Below are 21,336 nucleotides of genomic sequence, written 5' to 3'. Positions count from 1 at the left end.
TGGGCCGGGCGGGAGGTCGCGCGCCGGCCGGGCCCGGGAGGCGGACACCCTCCCGGTCTTTGTCTGGCCGCCGAGCCTCATGGCGGCGGGGGCCCGAGGGACGTTTTCCGCGGCCGCACCGGCGGCGGGAAGTTAGTTGGAGAAGTTGCGGGACGCGGGACCCCGGCGGGGTCGGCTGCGGTCCGGCGTAGGCGGGAAGCGGAGGGCATCAGGCCCCTTTCCGCACTTTCCTCCTGGAGGGAGACTCACGGGCTGGTTTCTGTTGTGTTTTTTCCTCCTTCAGCCGAAGCAACTTCCTGACAAGTGGCAACATGACCTTTTCGACAGCGGCTTTGGGGGTGGTGCCGGCGTGGAGACCGGTGGGAAACTGCTGGTGTCCAACCTGGATTTCGGAGTGTCGGACGCTGACATTCAGGTGAGAGGCAGGAGCCTGTCGGTCAGCAGCTCTCGCTCGCGGACCTGATCATGTCTGGGATGCGGCCCCGAATCCGCCCGCCGTCGCACATTGAGCCCTCCGGGCTCCCGAGGGCTGGCCACTGGCCGCCGTAAAGGGCTGTTAGCGTGAAGAGCAGAGCTCGTGCTAGAGCCGAACCTGCAGCCAGCAGGTCCGTTCGTGCTGGGAAACAGGCCCCCAGCGCAGGGCGAGGAGCTGCCGCCCTTATTAAAGCCGGTCCCGTGAGCGAAGTCCTCTGCCAGAGCTTTTAGATTCTCACAGGAAAAGGCTGGTCAGTTTTGCGTGGTTCCTGTGTGCCTGATGGAGCTGGGCTGCTTGCTTGCTTTACTCTGTGCTCGTTTTCATGATGTGTTTGGAGGAGGAAGACCTCCCGCTGTAGAACTGACAGCAAGAAGCAGGCCAGCGTGTCTTTCTGGCTGTTGGCCTTGAGCCCCGTGTCTTACACGTGTCGTTCCACTCACCACCATCCCTCGGGTCTTGTTAGCAGCATGATTCTCCAACCCACCTTTGGTTGAAGCCTCTCCCCCTCCCCCCCCCTTTTTTGATTGAACCCCGAAAGCATTTAAACCTGTTTTCTGGTTAAGTGACGACATCTTGGGGGTCAGTCCTGGAGATGGCCGGGTCAGGGTTCTGGGCCTTCCTGGGTTCAGTTTCCCAGAGCCCAGCTGTGGGAGGACAGAGCAAGGCCGGTGAGCACTCACAGTGTCTCAACACTTTTTTTAAGGTGGTTTCTGGCATCCACTGGAAACCGCTTTTGGTGAACTCCACTTCCCGCTGTGTGCCTGCGGCCGGAGTAGCCCCACACTCTGGGTTCCCTCTCCAACTCCCAGCCTGCCTGAGGTCAGGGCAGTTTCCATGGCAGCGCTTGACTTCAGACTTTGCGGCAGGCTTGAGTAGGAGGAGAGGGAAAGGTGAGCCAGAATCTGCCCTGGGGGAGGGGCTGGGTCAGGGCTCCCCAGTCAGGGGGCCCTTTGAGTTGGTCCACATGTCAGACGGCGCCCCTTGTGCTGTGGTCTTGGCCTTTGCTGTTTGTTGGCACAGTCCTTGGGTGTGTTGTACACTTTCCTTTGCTGAAGAAGATAGTGACCTCATCTCATGCCCTTCACTGATGGGCTTTGCAGTCCTTCACCTGCATCGTGGTACAGATGTCAGGTCCCCAAGTTGGCAGGAGCCCTCAGGCCCAGCTGCTCCTGGAGGGGGCTGTCCCGCCTGCCCCATCCTTGCCCCCATTTCCCACTACCACTGCCCTGCCCCCAGGGAAATACCCTCAAAGTAGCTCACGCTTCCAGGGACTGTCCCTGGGCCAGCAGAAGGAAAGAGCTCTGCTGACAGTCACTGTTTCCGACTCCCAGGAACTCTTTGCTGAATTTGGCACTCTGAAGAAGGCGGCCGTGCACTACGACCGCTCCGGCCGCAGTCTGGGAACAGCCGACGTGCACTTTGAACGGAAGGCAGACGCCCTGAAAGCTATGAAACAGTACAACGGCGTTCCTCTGGATGGTGCGTTTGGGATTGGACCCAAGAAGACTGAGGGGCCACGCCTGGTTTGTGGAGTTGGGGCTGGCACCGGTCCATGCAGGAGTATGGCTCTCCCCTCTGGCTGAGGACACTTTGCACTCGCCCCTTTGTCTCTCTCCCACTCTGCCACCTCTCATGCTGCCCCACACATGTGGACCAACCTCTTGTGAACCCCCACCAGCAAGCTACATCCCTCCCCTCGTTCAGCTCCTTCCGGAAGACTCACTCCTGTGAAGCCTTCTCAGCCGCCAGAGTACACCTCTGAGTGCGGGGCTGTAGTCGTAAACAAAGGTACCAGCTCTCCTCCTGGCAGGGTGCCCACACCGTTCCACCCATGAGCAGCCTGGACACCTGACCAGGCACCCTCCTAAGCTGGACTGAGGAGCGAGGAGGTGGTGGTGGGTTGTTGTCGTTGGCGCCGTCTCTTGTCGGGAGCGATCGAGACATGCACGGCCCCTTCCCAGTGCCTGCATGGAGACCTGGGCGTGGTGCCCTGGGTGGGCGTCAGGTCTCTAACTGGAGCGTGCCCTCTCGTATTCTTTGCCACAGGCCGCCCCATGAACATTCAGCTCGTCACGTCACAGATTGACACACAACGGAGACCGGCACAGAGGTGAGTTCTGGGGCCTCTGGGCTGGGGTTGGCCTGTGGTGTGATCGCTCAGCCTTCGGGCCTGTGCATGTGTATGAAGGAGTCTCCTTTCCCTCACTAGTGTAAACAGAGGCGGGATGACTAGAAACCGTGGTTCTGGAGGCTTTGGTGGCGGCACCCGGAGAGGCGCCCGTGGAGGCAGCCGGGGCAGAGGCAGAGGCGCCGGCAGGAGTTCAAAGCAGCAGTTGTCCGCAGAGGAGTTGGACGCCCAGCTGGACGCTTACAACGCAAGAGTAAGTCCTAGACGGGCCGGAGTGGGGGCGACTGAGACCCGAGAGGGGCCTGGGACCTCCTTTCAAGCGAGAACCTCTGTTCCTCTGTTTCAGATGGACACCAGTTAAACAGCCCGGCAGGCCGTGCACAGGACAGGGCCCAGGCGACCCGTCCTCGCTCCCTGGCAGGAGGGGTGGCCAACGATGGCGTTTTCTCTCTTACGTTTTAAAATAGGATTTAAAACTCATGTAAAGGTTTTTTTTTTCTTCTTCTTTTTTTTTTTAAATTCTGAAACAGACCTGTTTTGTACTGAGTTATTTTTGGGATAAATTTTACTGGTTGCTGTTGTGGAGAAGGTGGCGTTTTCACCTTCGCCATAATAAAGTAGAAGTGTGTGTAGAACTGGAACCGTCCGATTCGTCTCCTGTTGGAGTTCTTGTGTAGGCCAGAACTTTGGTGTCGTCCCAGGCAGGAGGCAGGCACATGGGACCTCAGGGCTGTGGGGACCATCCCCACCTGGCATCCTGGCACGGGGGTTGGCGTTAGTGCTCCAGAGATGGTGGCTGCCTCTGTCTGCCCGCCAATCCTCTGACCTGGCAGGTAGGGGACACGGAACACAGTCCCTCTGCCTGCTCACTGCACCGTGAGGTAAAGGGCGGGGCACCTCGTATTGCCGCTCACCCGAGTTCAGGCGACCCTTCCTCTGGCTCTCGGGTTCCCAGAAGCCTGGCTTCAGCCACTCAGATGGCAGCATACGGCCTTACGCCCTCAGCCTTCCCATGGGCATGGAAGGAGCAGGCGGAAGGCGTGCTCTTGGCTTCCTTGTGCTGAGATCGCTTTGGAAGCTGTGGCTGAGAGCTGGAGGGTCTGGTAGGCGCGTCTGCCCATGTGGACCACCCTCTGCACAATTGCACAGGCCAGGGCCTCACGTGGGGTGCAGTTTAGGAGGAGCTGAGAGCCCTGTGGGCTGCCGGTTGTGGAGACCCACCTGAAGTCTCTTCAGTCTCCCACCTTCTCTGGAGGGCGAGCCTGGGGTCACTCACTTCTACCTACAGCCCAGCCAGAGCCAACGGTCCTCCTCTGGCTCCGGCACGTTGCACGGCCTCGCCGCCCAGGACGGGCATGACAAAACAGGAGACCCTCTGTCGGTTCCAATGCTGTCACTTGTGTGGCCTGTGCCATGCCAGGCACTGAAGGCCAAGGTGAATAAGATGACTCATCTCAGCCCTTGGAGGGGCCCAGCCCAGCAGGCGAAGGGACCCTCAGATCCTGGCTTTGGCTGCTGTGGCCTGAGGGATAGATGCGACAGGTCAGATCCCTGAGGAGATGGCCTTGGGCTAAGCAGGCACAGGCCAGGTGGAGAGCCTGCCTCCGGGAGAGCTGACAGAAGAGCTGGGTCCTCCTCGCCACTGTCCAGAACCTAAAGAGCATCTGATGGAGGGGTTAGATCAGCCCAGGCCAGGGGCTGTCGTGCTGGACCTCACAGCTACTCGGATGCGACGGCCAGAACTCGGGCTCGCCGGGCAGTATGAGGGGCTGGGTAGGTGGATGTCATTGGTGGAAAGAGCGAAGAAAAAAGGGAAGGGGCCACGCACCATGTTGGATATAGGTGGCAGGTGGGTATCTGTAGAGCCCAGCTCACAGGAGCTAGAGCCTGATTTGCCACTGTTGGCATGTGGAGACTAGCGAAGTGGAAGTGAGTGGTGAGGCCCAAGGGAGGTTGGAGGGGACAGGAGGAGGGAGAGGTGACGGTCACGAGGACCCAGTGGTGAAGGGGATGGCTGAGTAGGAAAACACTGAGATTTGGCCAGCAAGTCTTGTGGGGTGGGTGGAGCCAGGTGTCCCTGGGCTCCTGGGGGAAGCTCTTCAACACCCTCAGCCTCCTAATTTGTGAAACAGACAATGTCCGTGTACTCCCAGGCCTGGAGGACCACGTAGTGGAATGTCCACACTGGGGCGGCTTTGAGAGGGAAACGGTGGAAGCTGTCGAGTGTACAGAGATGACACCCATAACACCAGGCGAGCTGGGCGTCTGGGCCCCTGGAGGGTGGCACTAGGCTTTTCTGTGTTGGTCAGCACCGTTTCTCTCCATGTTCTTTGCTCAGATGCCAAGTCGCAGGGCCCATCTCCATCACCGCAGGAGGCGGGGCGGCTGTGGTCTGAGCACATGCTCTGCAACTCCAATGCCCTTTGAAATCCTGTAATGAGCTGTGTCTGTTCAGCACTGCAACCTCTCAGTGTGGATTTCTGCACTCAGGGAGCTGACAGTCTGATACGGGAAACAGCAATTGTAAGACCATCTCACAAGTACAGTAGAAGGAAGTCAAGCGTGGGGACGGAGACTGCTTTTCTGTCACTGGCTGCAGAAGTAGTCAAATACTCCCTCCCTCGTGGGTCCTGCCAAGGTCTCCCGTTTCCTCCCGTGAGCATAGTGAGGTAATCTTTACACTTTAGAGTTTAAAGCAAATGATGTTTATTTACTTGCCTGACAAACGAGTGCCTGCTACATGCCAGGCACCATGTCAGGTGCCAGGGAAAATAGCCAGCAGCAAAACAAAGTCCCTGCCCTCATAGAATGAGCAGTCGATGGGGGGAAGGAGGGTGTCAGATGGAAGAAAACAGGGTGGTGAGGACTGGGGAGGGTCCCTGCTGAGGAGGCAGAGGGCTGGAGGCGTGAGCCTGTGGATATTTGGGGGGAAAGTTTGACTGGCAGAGAGAACAGCAAGTGCAAAGGCCCTGAGATGAGAACACTGGCTCGGACATGCCAGGACCCCAGTGGCCTGGCAAAGGGGCAGATGATGAAGGAGCCCCGTGGGGCACCAGCCAGAGAGGCGCAGCGGCCTCAGGAAGGGCTGCCAGGGCCCGGTGTTCGGGGACACGTCGGTGACATCCACAGACAGTGGCCAAAAGGCAGACAGTGTGTGGGCTTGCATGGTATTGTTTCAATGGTGTATGGAACGTGACGCGCTTGTTGAACAAAACCAGTTTTTAAGTTGAAAAACAGCACATTTGAGCAACACAAAAGGCGGATGGCACTCAGGATCCCTTCGCAGCAGTGTTCAGACAAAACCCTTGCTACCACAGGTTTTTCAAAATGAGCACGTTGTTGAGATGTGAAGTTCACCCATTTAGTGTACAACTCAGTGATTTTACTGTATTTACTGTCACATCCACCACCACGTTCAAATTCCAGAATCTCCACCCCAAGAAGAAACCAAATCCCTGGTGGTGACCCCACCTCCTGTGGCACGCACCAGGCTGCCTGCTGTGTCAGAATTTGGCTGTCCTGGACACTTCATGTACATGTAACCGGAAGATACGTGACCTTTTGTGTCCAGCTTGTGAGTTAGCGTAACGTTTTTGAAACTCATCCATTTTCTAGCATGAGTCAGTCCTTTTTCTTGCCGAATGTTCTGTGATGAACACGTCACATTTTGTATATCCGCTTATCAGTTCATGGACATGGATTGTCTCCACTTCAGGCTATTAGAACAATGCACCGTGAGCATCACGCATTTTCACGTGAACATGTTTTCAGCTCTCTGAAAGCAGAGCGTAATGGCTGGTGCTCTGGGTCCCAGGGCACCTTGAAGTTTGGGTTTTGAAGGACCACCCCAGCAGCTGCCCCATCTTAACATTCCCACTGGCTGTAGCGTGCATAAGGTTCCAATGTCTCCACGCCCTTGCTGCTTCTTGTCTGTATTAACAAAAAAATCACACCTCACCTCCCTTCAGATTGCTTTGGATTATTTAAATTTTTTAGAAGTACACTAAAAAATTTGAAGATCTTTCTGAAATTGATACAGCTAGCATCTTCCCTTATTTCTATTACAGTCTGCCTATTTATTTAACTAAGTGTCAAGTGTCATTTGTCGTTTTGATATTCAGATTTATAGAAGAAACCAGTACACAGAATTCTGGCACGCTCCTTGGCCGACTCCCCGGGTGTTAACATCCCACCAGATCTTTTTTATTCTATTTTTTTCTGAATGGATTGAGAGTAATTAGAGCAAGATGCTACTTTACCCCTAAACCCTTCCGATGTGTTTGTAAAAACAAGGACAGCGTCTTGCCTAATCAGACACAAACACTGATGCCATACCACTGTCCTGCCTTATGCAGGGTTGGCCAACTGTCCCCATCGCCTGTGCTGAGTGCTTACCTAGCCTACCTGGAAAAGGAAAGCCTGGTCCCTCCCGTGGACCTAACCTAAGCTGGCAGTGCTTTAGCCTTTCAGTGTCTCATGACCTTGGCACTTCTGAAGGTCAACCCCATTGAGAATTGTCTCGCTTTATGATTACACCAGGGTTATGTATTGACTGGCCATGGCCTCACTTATCTCAGTAAAGTTACTGTTCTCCCCTGCATAACCCATAATGTTTTGGGGGAGAGACCTGGAGACGAAGTGAAGACCTGTTCTGCTGGCGAGCTTTAGCATCCTGTGGTAGTTCATTATTGTGGATTCCGTGGTGAGTGTTCACACTTCCCTCAGTCCTTCAACAGTAATTAGAATTCTCGGAAAGTGCAGTCCTTTGCCCGCCACTTATCCAGCCAGTTATGTCTGTATGGACTCGTGGCTATTGGATTCTATGAGTCAGAATCGGGTACCTGATTTTGTTGCTCAGACTGTTTTAGCTTTGGCCGTTGGGAGCTTTGAGGGTCCCTCCTGTGCCCTTGTGACATGCCATGTCCTTTTTAAAGCACTTCCTGACTTTCTGGTGCCGGGAGAGGCTCCAGGCTTACCTACTCCCCAGCTCCTTTTACGGAGCTGGTGTTTAGCCACCAAGATCCGGGTGCTGGGTGTGCTCCCTGTCACCGGGCCCCCTGGGACAGAGCTAGAAAATGCACACACTAGCGCATGTGTACACACATCTACGTTCATTTCTGTACCTCTCAGGCTGGAGAGACACGTGAAAAACCATGAGTTCACTGCGGTCTGACGCCAAGCCCACAGCCCAGTCATTCTCGCCTCCCCTTATTTGTAACTTCTTTCCCTGGCAGTGTCCTCACTGCTCTCATCACCTACATGATGTTTGCCGATATGTCGCAATTGTTTAGGTGTCCACCTCACCTAGTCTCAGAACCGCTGACACCCCTGCGGAGACCTCTACCAGCCAGGGCACAGCACTGGGTTCAGTTACTTCTGTGCTGGGCGGTGGAGTCCCAGGGTCATCACACTGGTGCCCAAAGTGTGCGTCCCTTTCTCCTCTTCCACCCTTTTCACTGTGATTTGTGTCATTTGTACTATACTTAGTTCATCCTTACCATTTGTATTCCATTGCAGCTTCCCCAACATACCCTGCTGGGGGTTTTTTTTTGTTGTTGTTGTTTTTTGTTTGTTTGTTTTAGAGCTGAGCCATCCTGCTGCTGTTATTTTTATTGTTTTGTAATTTGCATATATTAGTTGTTATGGAGTTATATATGGTTGTGTAATTTTCATAAATGTTTATGTGATTTACATTAATTAGCTGTTATTATTAATGAGTCATCCTGGGATCAACTGACTATTTGGGAGAAATTGGCAATAAAGATACATCATTAAAGGTTTTAATGTAAAAATAAAACCATGAAAGTACCAGGAGGTAATCTCATTAATTTTAAATACATCAACTTGTCTTTGATCATTTAGCCTAAACTAGGACAGTTAGTTTTTATGTTACGTATGCGGGTTGTAGAAAAAATTATAAAATGTTTTAGCACATTCATTAATTGTAAATTAATATCTACATGTAAAAATTAATGTGAGCATACCAGTTTCTTAGATGTACAAATCCATCATACACACGACACTCATGTTACCTACCATTAATGATTTAAGAGACAACCTTTATTTGTCCTCATTGAGGGTGGGGGCTCCTTGGGCACTAACTAATTCATTCTGAAAATGGGCAAATAAAAAGAGCAAACATGTAATCTGTTGTTGTTTTTTTTCTATACAAACTGAATTTTGAAGGGATTAAATCACTAATAACTAGAGGTTTTTAAAAATTCCAGCTAAGCAATGCTGGCATATTAGGAAATCACCACTTTGCGAGGCCTAGTGAAACACGCCTGCTGAGAATAGTGCTGAGTGGGACATGGCGGGCCAGCCTGCCATCCGGGGCTGAGGGCACCTCTGAAAATTGACCTGGGGCTCGTCCAGCCTGAGATGAAGGACCGCACACTGGCAGGGCGGAGACAGGCAAATTCAGAAGTGCCACCATGGGGAAGTCTCAACCACAGGTGTCCCGGTTTCCTCCGCACCTAAGGGCTCAAGCACAGAAAACTGACTATGGCACAATCAAGGTAGATTGGGCCTTTGTCCCCCTTCCTAGCCCACAGCCCCAGCTCTCAGAATGTCCTGACAGGATTGGCTTTTGTTATTGGTAACCAGTCCCTTTCAACCACACTGTAGTTTACGGTAATGAGATGATGACTCGGGGTGGGCCCCTGGGTGGTGTGTCAGGATGGCTGCTGGTCACCAGGAAGACTAGGCATCATTAAAGGGTTGGCACTCTCAGCCCGGTCCCCTGACCTCTGGGAGGGGAGAGGGCAGGAGGTTGAGTTAATCACCAATGATTTCATCAGTCTTACCTTTTAATGAAGCCTCCATAAAAGCCCCTAAACCAGAGGTTCTCAACCTTCCACAGGGGTCTCCTAAGACCATCGGAAAACACATATTTTCGATGGTCTTAGGAACCGAGACACTGCTCCTCTAGCCGTCTCCAGGCCCACATGCAGATACGCCCACATATGAGTACCCGGCGACCCCTGTGAAAGGGGCATTCGACCCCCAAAGGGGTCGCGACCCACAGGTTGAGAACCCCTGCCCTAAACAACGGGGTTTGAAGAGGTTCCAGGTGGTGAAGAGTGGTAGGTGCCGGGAGGGTGGAGGGCTCCGGAGACAACCCCCCCCCACACACACACACCCCTACCCTGTGCATTTCTTGCATCTGGCTGGTCCTGAGTTGTGTCCTTTATAATAAATCAGTGATCATAGGTAAAGAGCTTTTCTGCGTTCTGTGAGTTCTTCTAGCGCATTTTTGAACCTGAGGGATCGTGGAGACCCTCAAATTTATAATCTGCTGGCAAAAATGTGGGTAGCCTGGGCACCCAACTTGTGGCTGGCTTCTGAAGTAGGGGCAGTCCTGTGGGCGGTCCTCGGTGGACAGGCCTGGCTGAGCTTACTGGGCCCATAGAACAAGAGAGAGCAGGGACCCTGCTCTGAGCCCCTGCATGTGGAGTGTTAGTCACATAGTGGAGGATACCTGGACGGGTGTGGCTCGTTTACCCGAAAAAAGGATCCTTTTCCTTAGAAATAAACACATGCTGAAATCCGTATTGTGGAAAGGACATGTGAGATTTGCTTCAAGTTTACTGTGTGTGTGGAGGAGGGACAGGTGACATGGGACTGGCTACCAGTGGAAAGCCACTGAAGCCACGTGGAAGGTCCATGAGGGTTTGTGACACCATGCTTTCTACTTTGGTGTGCGGGTGGGCCACCTCCTGGTCCACCTCACACCCTGCAGTCCCGTCCTCCACTGGACCAGGATAGATCTGTGTGGCTGGTACAGTAGGGCAGAGTGATGGCGTGACACTTCTGAGATTACGTTGTAAGAGACACTGTGGCTTCATCTGAGTGCTTGCTGTTCCCCTTCTCTGTTCTGTCTGTCTCTGCCTGCCCATCTGTCTGTCTCTGAGGCCTCACTTGGAGGAAGCCACCTGCCCTGTGTGATCAGCTCTGTGGAGAAACCAGGAGTTATAGTGGCAGGGAACTAAACCCTCAGGCCATCAGCCAGCGAGGAACTGATGCCCCAAGCGCGTGCATGAACTTGGAATTCCAGCAGAACGGAGACCATAGCCCTGGTCAACAGTTTGACCACAGCCTCATGAGAGACCCAGAGCCAGAACCATGAACCATGCCACTAAGCTGCTTCCCGATCCTCAGAAACCATGGGAAATAATAAATGTTGGTTGTTCCGAGCTGCTAAATTCCAGAGTACATTTTTATACAACAAGAGACTATTAATACCCTATGTTTGGAATTTTCTATAATAAAGTTTGGGTTTTTTGTTTGTTTGGTTTTTTAAGATTTTATTGGGGAATTGGGGGGAGGAGAACAGTGTTGGGGAATCTGGGAAGGGGAACAGACAAGTTGCTGTCCTTTGGTTCTTCAGTCTCGTTGTGGAGGATGTCGTTTCACTGGCCCAAGTTGGCACCATCATTGCGCTCTTCCCGGGTGAGGCCGTCAGTTGCTGGCCATTGGATGGCTGCTCACAGCGGCTCACGGCAGCTCTCACTGGCTGCCAGCCGCTCACGCTGGCTGCCAGCCACTCACCATAGCTCACGGCAGTCCACTGCAGCCTCACTGCAGCCTACACCATCGCTGGCCACTCACGACAGCCCAGCTCCAGGTCGAGCTGTTGTTCACCATCTTAGCTGTAGAAGGCGCAGTGTCACTGGCCCATGTGGGAACCAAACCGGCAGCCCTGCTGCTCAGAGCTGATGCTCCGAAGCCAACTCTTGTTGGTTTACTGCACCACTCAGCTGGCCCAGGGTTTTTGTTTGTTTGTTAAAGGTACTTGGGTCAAATGAAAGCAGACTTGTCCTCGAGCCGTGACTCAAGTGACAGTGCAGTGGGACAGTCCTCTGTAAGGTGCCTCAGAAGCAACACACTGAACACCGATTAGGATGCTCTGCTTTTGGCCAAACTTTCTGCACTTAAAGTTGACAGTGCAATTCTTAGTTACAGAAAAGTTGCAAATGCACCTCAAAAAGGGAGATAGATATTTCCAAAACATACTGAGGTTAGTATTTTGCATTGTTCTGTTGCCCCAAATGCCTGCCGTGCACAGTGCAAGAGTGTGTGTGTGTGTGATGACTTTTGTCAGCCTGGGTTCCCTGTCAGGCAGTGTAGACCAGACAGAAGGGTCCTTCCTCTGTGGAGTTTAACCATCATTAAAAGTGGCATGAGTCCACTGTCACGTGATTACAATTTTACAAGTGCCGGGGTGAAGGTGGGGAGGCGCACCCCCCAGGTGGGGCATTTAGGGGTTCAGACCCCACAGGGAGGAGTGCCGGGCATGGTTTTGGGCACTGCGGGCTCTGCCAAACAGGCCACATTTTTTTTTTTAATTGGGGAATTGGGGGAGGGGACCAGCCAAGTTGTTGTTCTTCAATCCTAGTTGTGAAGGGCACAGCTAGCTCAGCTCCGAGTCCAGCCGGCAGCCGCCAGTAGGCAGTTCGTGGCCGCTCAGCTCAAGGTGCCGTGTTCAGTCTTAGTTGCGGGCGGGCGTAACCCACCATCGAACAGGCAATCTTGTTGTTAGGAGCACGTGCTCTCGCCAGCTGAGCCAATCTGCCACCTGTTGGCAGCTCAGCAGTAGCTCAGCTCGGACGCAGCGTCACCGGCCCATGCGGGAATCGAGCCAGCAGCCCTATTGCTCAGAGCTGGTGCTCTTAAGCCAACTCTTAACCAACTGAGCCACTCGGCTGGCCCCCAAACAGGCCACATTTTAAAAATTTTTTTCAGGCCACATTTTATAAGGACCCTCCTGGAGCTAAAGAATGTTTGGTGTGAGGGCAGAGGTCTGAAATCTACACAACTAGAGCACACACATGGAGACACCGGGGTTTGCAGTAAAGAGCAGACTGAAGTAACAGTGTGATCTGTGCCAGCAGCTTCCAAAGTCATGAGGGGCAACGAGTTCCTCAGTGACCAGGTCCCCTGAAGTGGTGCTCACAGGTAGCCAGGTGTGCTGGGCCCAAAAATACTAATTCAGTATGGAGGAGAACATTCCGTCACAGGACAGTGGCCAGACCCCTCTCCAGGAGAGCAGTGCTGTGCCTGAGTGTGCCCTGTGCCCTGGACATTGAGCCTGGTTCATCGCAGGAGACAGCAGGGCAGCGGGTCACGTGCACAACCTTGGGCAGGCTGCAAAGTGAGGAATAGGTGAAAAAAAGGTGAAGTCAGGGTAGCTATGCTGACTCAAAATGGAGTTTCTATAGTCAAGCTGACAAAATGGGTTCAGTCCAAATGAGCTGAGCGTGAGGAGTGGGTTTTATTTAACCAGCCTGAGGACTTAAGCTTTTGAACTTTCCAGTTGTGCATGGATGCCTGGAAATACATATAAATCCTACAGTTAGCCTTCTGAAGGACTTGGAAAAAAAACGTTCACCGGTCCAGACCACCTGACTGACATCATCTCAGGCCAACCCAGCAGCTAGAATGCTGGACCGATTCTTCACAATAGTCTGCTTTTTCTTATAAGAACTCTTAGCTTTTCTTTTTTCTTCTTCTGAACACTCTGGGTATTGCCAGGTTGTTTCCGGTTTGCAAACCCTTGGCCAGGTGAATCAATCTTCACCATTTATTTCTAGCCAAAACCTCCTGTGTGTGCTGGGTGCACAAAAGATACCAGGAGATCCCCACCCCCGGGGGGCTTGGACAGGACAGGGGTAATCCACAGAGCGTCCTGCGTGGTTAGTGTGAACTCAATGGAACATCCAGTGTTAACTTCCAGGAGGGTGAAGCAATGGCAAGAGGGCCGATGGGAAGGCTCACTTGCAAGAGCAGCCGCCGCTGACCTGTGCTGGCCTCCGGTGTACGGGGCAGGACATGTGGCCACAGGGCTGAGACCAGGCCAGCGCTGGCTGCGAGAGCAAGGCTCGCTGGGCCCCGATGTGGGCTGCGCGCTTGCAGAGGGAAAAGCCCCTGCGCGTTACAGACGGCGGCAGAAACGCATGACGTCCAGGTGGGGCGCACGCAAAACGGTGACACTGCCCCGTCCCGGTCTGAGTTCGCGGGCTGAGCCGTGGGAACGCCTGGGGCTGAAAAACGCCCGCAGCAAAGGGCGTAGAAGCATCAACCAAACCAGCCTTCGCAAGCGAACCTGCCTCGAGAGCCGCCCACGGGGAACGTGCCCATGAGGTCAACCCTGCAAGATGGCGGCCGCGCGCTCCCGGCAGACCCCGCGCCCGCGCATGCGCCATCCGCCCGCCCGCCCGCCTTGAGCGGAAATCGCGTGACCCCGGAAGTGGCCGGCAGGGCGCGCGCGGGCGGGGCGCCGACGTTCGTCATTTCGTGCGGGAGGGAGCGTGAGCGCGGCGCGGTCGAGCCTCCGGTGAGCGCCAGGGGCGGCGGCGGAGGCGGCGGAGGCGCGCTGGGTGGGAGGGGGCGGGGGCCGAGCCTTTGTCCGCCCCTCCCGCTGGGGGGATCTGCGCGGGGCGGGGGCAGCGGTGACAGCGGGCGGTGGCCGGGGCGCAGGGCGGGTCCCCGGTCGCAGGAGCGTCCACGTGCGGGCGGGGGGCGCGGGCCCGGGTCTTGGGCCGGTGCAGGCCTCCTTTGTGGCCGCCGTTCGTGCCCGGCGGCGCCTCTTCCTCGGTGGTGCGCGCCAGTGTGCACCAGGCCTGACGCCCCTCCCCTGGGGAAGGCGCGCCCGGCCCCTGTGCGTCCCCGAGCTCCCCACCCCACCCCGCCCCGCCGCACCCACGCCTGGCCAGATTGCGGGGCCCTGCGGAAGTGCAGGCGGCGGCATCGCGCTTGGAGGATCCTGTCGCCTGCGTCCGCACTTGCTGGCGTTAGGGCGTGAGCTTTCTAGAGGAATTCCAGGGGAAGCGCCTGGGAGGCCTGGAAGAGCTGGCGGCCCCACCCCGCTCGGAGTGCCCAAGCGGCTCTTTGTGGGATCTGGTACTCGGGCAGATCCCGGCTGCCAGGCTGGGCCTGGGGGAAGACGCTGTTTACCTTCCCGTGGCAACTTGAGGTCTGGGGTCAGCTGGGCCTTTTCCACCTCCCACACAACGGGACGGGTCTGCGTGGGTTTCAGATACACCCAGGGTATTCTAGGGGGTGCAGTGGGGATCTTGAGCCTTCTGCACGGCTCTACTTCTGTTCAAACAGTGCTGCTCCAGGCTCTCCTAGACCAGGGTCCAGAAAGAGGATCCTGAGAATGACCAGGAGCTGCAGCAGATCTCAATTCTGTATCACAAATTCTCACAGCGGGCGAGAATGTGGGCAAACACTTAAGAGTTCCCCGTGTGCTTTTGGGACCTACCTGTGGGATTCAGGCTGGGCCCGTTATCTGAGCTCTAGGAGAGCCCTGTGTTTGCATGGTGAGGCAGAACTGACCTGTGTCGTGCATGGAGGTCTTGCTTTCTGGCCAGGACAGTGCCAAGGGGCACCCCTGGTCAGAGCAGCTCCCTGACCCAGCAGGAGGGGTACCTCAGGGTGAGGACCTGGGCACCTCAGAAAGACCAGCAGAACTTCAGGTGATTCAGTTGGGGTCCTGCCAGTCTAGTCTGGGGTTGCTGCCACTTTCTGGGGGTGCCTAGTCTCCTGAGATGGGCAGGGCACGTTAGTGTGGGCCGTCTGGGCCTCAGGAACCTGTGTCTAGGCCCTTTGCAAAGGTCTGGCTGCAGCTGCTCTCCCATTCCAGAAGGTGCACCTCCCCTTGGGTGCAGCTATAGGGTCTGGCTACCTGCAAAGACCCCTTCACCACAGTCCCCCTGCTGCTAAGGAGCAGGAGGGAGAGATCCTGGGCCCCTCCAGTCTGCCACAACCTGCCCCGCTCGCAGGTGTCCCGGACCCAGCTAGAGGTGAGTATGGCGGAGCAGGAGCCCACAGCCGAGCAGCTGGCGCAGATTGCGGCCGAGAACGAGGAAGACGAGCACTCGGTCAACTACAAGCCCCCGGCCCAGAAGAGCATCCAGGAGATCCAGGAGCTGGACAAGGACGACGAGAGCCTGCGCAAGTACAAGGAGGCCCTGCTGGGCCGTGTGGCCGTCTCGGCTGGTGAGTGGGCGGGCCGCCCGGACGGGACACCGGGACTCCTCTGAGCTCCCGGTGCTGCTCCCCACCCCAGGCAGCAAGTTGTGTGCTTGAGGGGAGACGCCAAGGGGTGCACCTGTAACCTGCTGTCACTCCACAGACCCCAATGTCCCCAACGTGGTTGTGACCCGCCTGACCCTGGTGTGCAGCACTGCCCCAGGCCCCTTGGAGCTGGACCTGACAGGTGAGTGTGGGCACCTCTGAGGCCCCTGGCTGAGGCTGTGTTTGACACCCTGTGTCCCGTAAAAATAGTTTTCTGGAGAGCCAGCGCCCTCTCGTGGGGAGCACAGGAAGGGCAGCCAAGAGGTCAAGGCTCTGGCTGTGGAGGGACCTGGGGGGCGGGGGGTGGGGGGGCAGTCACAGATGGGGTTGCCCAGGTGCGTGGCTTCCCCTGGCTGAGCCTCTTAGTTCAATGTCCTTCTGAACACAGGCGATCTGGAGAGCTTCAAGAAGCAGTCATTTGTGCTGAAAGAGGGTGTGGAGTACCGGATAAAGATCTCCTTCCGGGTAAGGAGTGGGGCCCCGGGAGGCACTGGGAGGGGCCGGGGCTGGAGAGCCTGGCTGAAGCTGAGCTCTGCTCGGGGTCCCTCCCTGCAGGTGAACCGAGAGATTGTGTCTGGCATGAAGTATATCCAGCACACATACCGGAAAGGCGTCAAGAGTGAGTGAGGATGGGTGCCAGGCCCCGCCCCCACGAGGGAGGTGGCCGCCCAGGGGTCCAGGATCTGGAGGGAGAGAGGAAAGGCAGTGTGGGCCCTTAGCAGCTCTGCTCCCTGACTGCCGCCTCCCCTGCTCTGCAGTTGACAAGACCGACTACATGGTGGGCAGCTACGGGCCCCGGGCGGAGGAGTACGAGTTCCTGACTCCCATGGAGGAGGCGCCCAAAGGCATGCTGGCTCGTGGCAGCTACAACATCAAGTCCCGCTTCACAGACGACGACAAAACTGACCACCTGTCCTGGGAGTGGAACCTCACCATCAAAAAGGAGTGGAAGGACTGAGCCCAGCCTGGGAGGCGGGCAGGGCGATGGACGGAGGGATGTACGCGCCCCACCCCCACCCGACCCCCCCACCCAACCCCATACCAAAGTGCTGACAGGGCCCCTGCCCACGCTGCCATCTTTCCCCTGGTTTTGCCTCCTGGCCAGCCCAGCCCTCCCCAGCCTGCAGGCCCCAGCCTCCTGGTGATCTAGTGTTGTTGCTGCTTCAGCCTGTGCTGTGGGGGAGGGAGGCTGCAGCCCAGGCCTCTGCCTCCCCCTTGGTCCTTCCAGGTTCCCCCTGCTCCAAGCTGACCTGAAGCTCTGGCTTTTCCAAGGGAGTGGGGCATTGAATGGGGTGTCATGGGGTGCTCAGGTACCCCAGGGCCTTTTCAGTTGCCGTGACTCTCCTCATCTCCCCCTTTGGGGTGGGGGTGGGGTGCACGATGCAGGGCTTAGGAGCAGGTCATCCTCCAGCTGTCACTTCTCCCTGATCAGTTCATCCGTCGCTGTCACTGTCTAACCATGATGCCTTAACATGCGGAACGTGTGTTCTGGGGCCGTCACTAACCTCTGACCCTGTGTCTGCATGAGCATGTGGTCTCCCCAGTCCCCGCCCCACCCGCAGTCCCCGGGGCCCAGGGCAGTGGGACGCTGCTGCTGCTCCCCGGCCTGCTGGGGCCTGGCCAGCCTCCTCCCCCCTTCCCCAGCCAGGGCTGTGGGGACAGCTCCAGGGGCTTGGGGAAAGCCAAATTGCCAAAACTCAAGTCCCCTCCAGTCCCATCTGGGAGGCTGGGAGTCCTCACGCCTCTGCCTTGTCTGTCCCAGCTGGCAGCACCCAAACCCAGAGCCCACGGCCCCAACAGAGAGCCCTCGGCAGACAAAGCCAGTGGCCGAGCCTTACTCCGTCCCACCTGGGCCTGCCAGCCTGGAGTGGCATACCTGGCCTGTCAGTATTTATTGCCTCCACATGTGCCGTCCTCTGGGCCCGCTGGCCTGCTGCCTCTGCCCTCAGGCTTGGTGCCACCATCCCCGGCAGGCCCTCCCTGGACCCAGCCAGGACAACCGTGGGACCAAGCGTGCACAGTCGGAGCCGTCCCCTGTGCCTCCCCTCCCCTCCCTTCCCCTCCCTGGTCAGGCCCGGGCTGGACCACACAGGAACCTGTCCCTGCTTCTCCTTTTCTGACCAGGAAATAAACTTCCCTGAAGGAGCTGGGGCGTCTGCTGCTTATCTCAGTGGGGGAGGCGGGCAGGGTCCATTCCTTGGCTGCCCCCAGGGTCCATAGTCCTGCAACTGCTGAATGGATTTAAAACCCTCGCCCAGCCTGTGTGGCCAGTGCTGCCCTGTGCAGACCTGGGACTTCCCAAAGGGCCTCCCATTGGTGTCCATCTGTCTGCAGTGCGCCCCCTGGTGTCTGCCTGCTCTGTCCCCATGTGGCCACTGTCCAGCCTCAAGGAAACGCCCCAACTCCAAAGACGGGGAACCTTGAGCTTCGCCAGAGGCATTACGTGGGAACCAAAGGGACGACGACCCCAGGCTGTGGGTCCATGGGGTGCTGGGTGAGCCTGAGGCTGGGCCAATGGAGAGGGTAGTGTGGAAGGCAGGCCAAGCCCCAGTATCCAGCAGGGCCAGTGGTCCAAAGGTGGAACCAGCAAGGTGGGGCAGAGGGGAGGTGTGCGAGTCCAGAGGAGCCCTCAAGGGCAGCCAGGGACCAGGTGCACTTGACTGTAGAGGACGATAGGGTGAGAGCACTGCTTCCTCTCGGCACCACCCCCAAAGCACCCAGTAAATACGCCCCCTCCCCAGCCCTGCAGTCCAACCTCCAGAAAGTCTGTTCCAGAAACCCCTTTTTCTGGACTGACGGGTTTTGAAACCTGTCCTCTGTGGTCTGAGCCCCTTAAAGTGGCTATGTGTCATTTAGGCATTGGGGGCAAGAACCCTCCCTGGACTATCAGTGGAGGCCTGCTACTGTGCCCAGTGCTTATCCACAGGGTGTGCCCTGCCAGCTGGGGCGGACCAGGAGATGCCCTCTTGACCCCAGGTCAGTGACCATTTGCCCGTGTCAAGACAGCTCCCACAGGGCTGGTCACCCCCTCAATCCTCCCTACCGGGACCTCGGGGGGATCCTGGAGGCTGGGCCCTGTGTTGGATAACAGGACAATGGCCCAGACCCAGATCCAAGAGGGCCTGGGAAGCAGCCTGGGCTCCCAGTCCCCGTTGCACTGGCGCAGAGACCTTATCCGGCCGCTCCCAGAATCGGCTGCCCCACCTCGAGAGTGAAGGGAGGGCAGGGGAGGAAAGTGAGATGGCACAGCTCCAGGCTCCAAGGTGCCAGGCCTTGCCCACTGAACTTAGATGTAGCCACCTCTGAGCCTCATTCCTGCCGGTGCAGAAGCCATGCTCTCCGGCAGCTGACCTGTAGCAGCCACTCCAGCTCTCCTAGTTCACTTCCTGAAGGTCTTGTGAACATCATGCAGCCTGTGCTGTCAGCAGTTCAGTTTACTGGGCAAGGGCCCTCTCAGGCTCCTGCTGCTTTCGCTCATGGATTTCCCCAGCTGTAGTTACACACGTGAACTCGGACCCTGAGTGCCAAGTTGTACAGGCACACTGCCAACAGCCCAGACTTTGATCTGTGTCCTCCCCGGTGAAGGGTAGCATGAGGTGGCACCTGCAGGAGCTCCATGACGTGTCTCTCGGGTCCCAAGTCTAACCCGATCCTTCTGGTCCCACCCCAAACCCTCTGTACAGCCGGGTGCCCCTGGGCCTGGCCTCCCCACCCGTGAGCCAGAGCCTGTGGTCCCCTCAACTCCCCTCCCTGTCTACTGCCCTGTCATCCCCCAGCTTCTGTCTCCTCACCCGCCCCCAGAAGGACCCTTCTTCCCCCACGGGGGCTGCCAGTAGTTGCCAGGTCAGGGCTTTTTTTTTAAGATTTTTTTTTTATTGGGGAATTGGGGAGATGGGAACAGATAAGTTGCTGTCATTTTGTTCTTCAGTCTAGTTTTGGAGGACATTGCTTCACTGGCCCAAGCTGGCAACATCATTGCGCTCTTCCCGGATGAGGCAGATCAGTCGCCGGCTTCTGGACGGCCGCTCACTGCGGCTGCTGGCCGCTCACGCTGGCTGCTGGCTACACACGGTAGCCCATGGCAACCCACTGCAGCAGGGGCTGCAGCCTACGCCGCCTACGCCGTGGCCAGCAACTCATGGCAGCCCAGGCCCAGCTCCAGGTTGAGCTGTTGTTCAGCATCTTAGCTGTATAGGGCAGTGTCACTGGCCCTCATATGTGGGATCCGAACCGGGGCCCTCTGGCATCCCAAGCCAGTTCTTAACCATCGCGCCACTCGGCCGGCCCCAGGTCAGGGCTTTGATGTGTGACCACCTAATCACCAGCTTCTGTGATTTACAAGAATCTGCTCCATGCATAACACTGTCCCACCCTCAATCAGGGCCCGTGTCTGGCCACCGGGGCCATGCTCACCACTGCGCCTGCTTCCCAGTTCCGCTGTCATCCATACCCAAGTTCTCCCACCGCTGCATGGCCCATGGCACAGCCCTCTGTGGACCTGCAGTCAGGAGCTGGCCTTCAGTGGCCAGGTGAGCACTTCCCAGGTGTCCAGGAACCTGCTGTTCACCCCTCTACACCTCCAACCCAATCGCAGGTGGGAAGGGAGCTATTTTATTCTGAGGACTCTATTTTTGATAGTATTTATCAAAATATTTAATCAGTAGCTCAACCGATGCTCAATGGGCACCTTCTCCAAGCATGAGACTCCTGGATGATGCCCTGAAGCAGCTGTGTGGGTCCAGGTGTCACAGCCACAAGGGCGGGTGGCCCTGACCTCCAAGGGCAACTCCAACTCAGGGCTGGGGTACAAGGGTGAGCACCAGCCCTCCCCTAGGGCTGAGGCTGCAGGGGTGTTCAGTGAACCCGGCCTGTGTTGTGGGGGGCTGCATGCACCCCTACACCTCCCTCACCCTGTTTTGACCAACCCGAGAGACAGGATCTCAGGCCAACCCCAAGCCAGGCCTCCCTCTAGCTTTGCTGTTCCTGCATGGTCGGTGCGCAAGGTCAATTCAAGGTGGGCAAAGGGCCTCAGAGAGAAGGCACATCAGTACAGCGACGGCGTCAAAATGCCGTGACCCGTCCAAGCTCGAGCCCTGCTCAGGCCCGGATTTTCACAGAATGATAACTTGGCTGTAGCCACCTGGGCTGGCGAACATAGCCCTGTCGTTGTCTGCATCAGGGTGTGACAACTGCCCTCAGGTCTGGCCATGGAGGCCCAGACACAACCAGAGTGAGGCTCAACCACAGCCAGCAGCTTGGGTCCCCAACTGCTGGTCTGCTCTCCCCTTGGTCCCCATGTTCTCATCTTTGTAAATACTGTCTGTGTGCTCTGGGGCTGCACTACCTCCAAACCATCACAAACTAATCAGCATTATGGTGTCACAAATACCCTTCATTCTGTCCCCATCAGCCAAAAAAACTCAAGCCCCAATATTTAGGCATCTGAACTCTGGCCTCATGAGTGCCTCTGAAGTCTAGACGTGGTACAAATGTCCCTTGTCTCAGGTCCCAAATTGTGGTCTGTGGAAGAGGGTCATGGTAACTACAGAAACGGTAGGCGTTAGGGCAGCAGACATGAGGCAACACCCCTGTCCCCAGAGAACAAAGCGGACTCTTATCTGCAATTACAAGTTACAAAGAGCAAGCATCCAGG

The 21,336-nt window shown here is 56.4% G+C and overlaps 2 protein-coding genes across 3 annotated transcripts in view; both read left to right on the top strand.

The window, feature by feature from the left end:
* The window catches only part of ALYREF (Aly/REF export factor), a 3,765-nt gene extending 516 nt beyond the window's left edge, over positions 1-3,249 (top strand). The window contains exons 2-6 of the mRNA XM_019661854.1: positions 240-415; positions 1,807-1,954; positions 2,522-2,585; positions 2,685-2,856; positions 2,950-3,249. Of these exons, the coding sequence (XP_019517399.1) occupies positions 240-415; positions 1,807-1,954; positions 2,522-2,585; positions 2,685-2,856; positions 2,950-2,964 (575 nt within the window). The 3' untranslated portion in view covers positions 2,965-3,249. The remainder of the gene's footprint in view (positions 1-239; positions 416-1,806; positions 1,955-2,521; positions 2,586-2,684; positions 2,857-2,949) is intronic.
* Positions 3,250-13,831: 10,582 nt separating this feature from the next.
* On the top strand, positions 13,832-17,829 carry ARHGDIA (Rho GDP dissociation inhibitor alpha). Of its 2 annotated transcripts, none has more exons than XM_019661808.1 (6): positions 13,832-13,938; positions 15,389-15,605; positions 15,742-15,825; positions 16,072-16,148; positions 16,239-16,302; positions 16,442-17,829. In XM_019661808.1, the coding sequence occupies exons 2-6, from the start codon at positions 15,416-15,418 to the stop codon at positions 16,639-16,641; spliced, it is 615 nt and encodes a 204-aa protein (XP_019517353.1). In that variant the 5' UTR covers positions 13,832-13,938; positions 15,389-15,415; the 3' UTR covers positions 16,642-17,829. The 2 variants fall into 2 exon arrangements, with proteins under 2 accessions (XP_019517353.1, XP_019517354.1); XM_019661809.1 differs by lacking the exon at positions 13,832-13,938 and adding an exon at positions 14,045-14,577.
* The last annotated feature ends 3,507 nt before the right edge of the window (positions 17,830-21,336 follow it).

Source organism: Hipposideros armiger, unplaced genomic scaffold, assembly GCF_001890085.2.
Source record: "Hipposideros armiger isolate ML-2016 unplaced genomic scaffold, ASM189008v1 scaffold_362, whole genome shotgun sequence".
NCBI lineage: Eukaryota > Metazoa > Chordata > Mammalia > Chiroptera > Hipposideridae > Hipposideros > Hipposideros armiger.
The sequence above is the reverse complement of the archived record's forward strand: the minus strand, read 5'-3'. Positions and strand labels throughout refer to the sequence as shown.

Coding starts and splice junctions, on each gene's coding strand:
- ARHGDIA (XM_019661808.1), top strand. CDS start 15,416: ATGGCGGAGCAGGAGCCCACAGCCGAGCAGCTGGCGCAGATTGCGGCC. Junction 15,826..16,071: donor CTTGGAGCTGGACCTGACAG/GTGAGTGTGGGC, acceptor TTCTGAACACAG/GCGATCTGGAGAGCTTCAAG. Junction 16,303..16,441: donor ATACCGGAAAGGCGTCAAGA/GTGAGTGAGGAT, acceptor CCTGCTCTGCAG/TTGACAAGACCGACTACATG.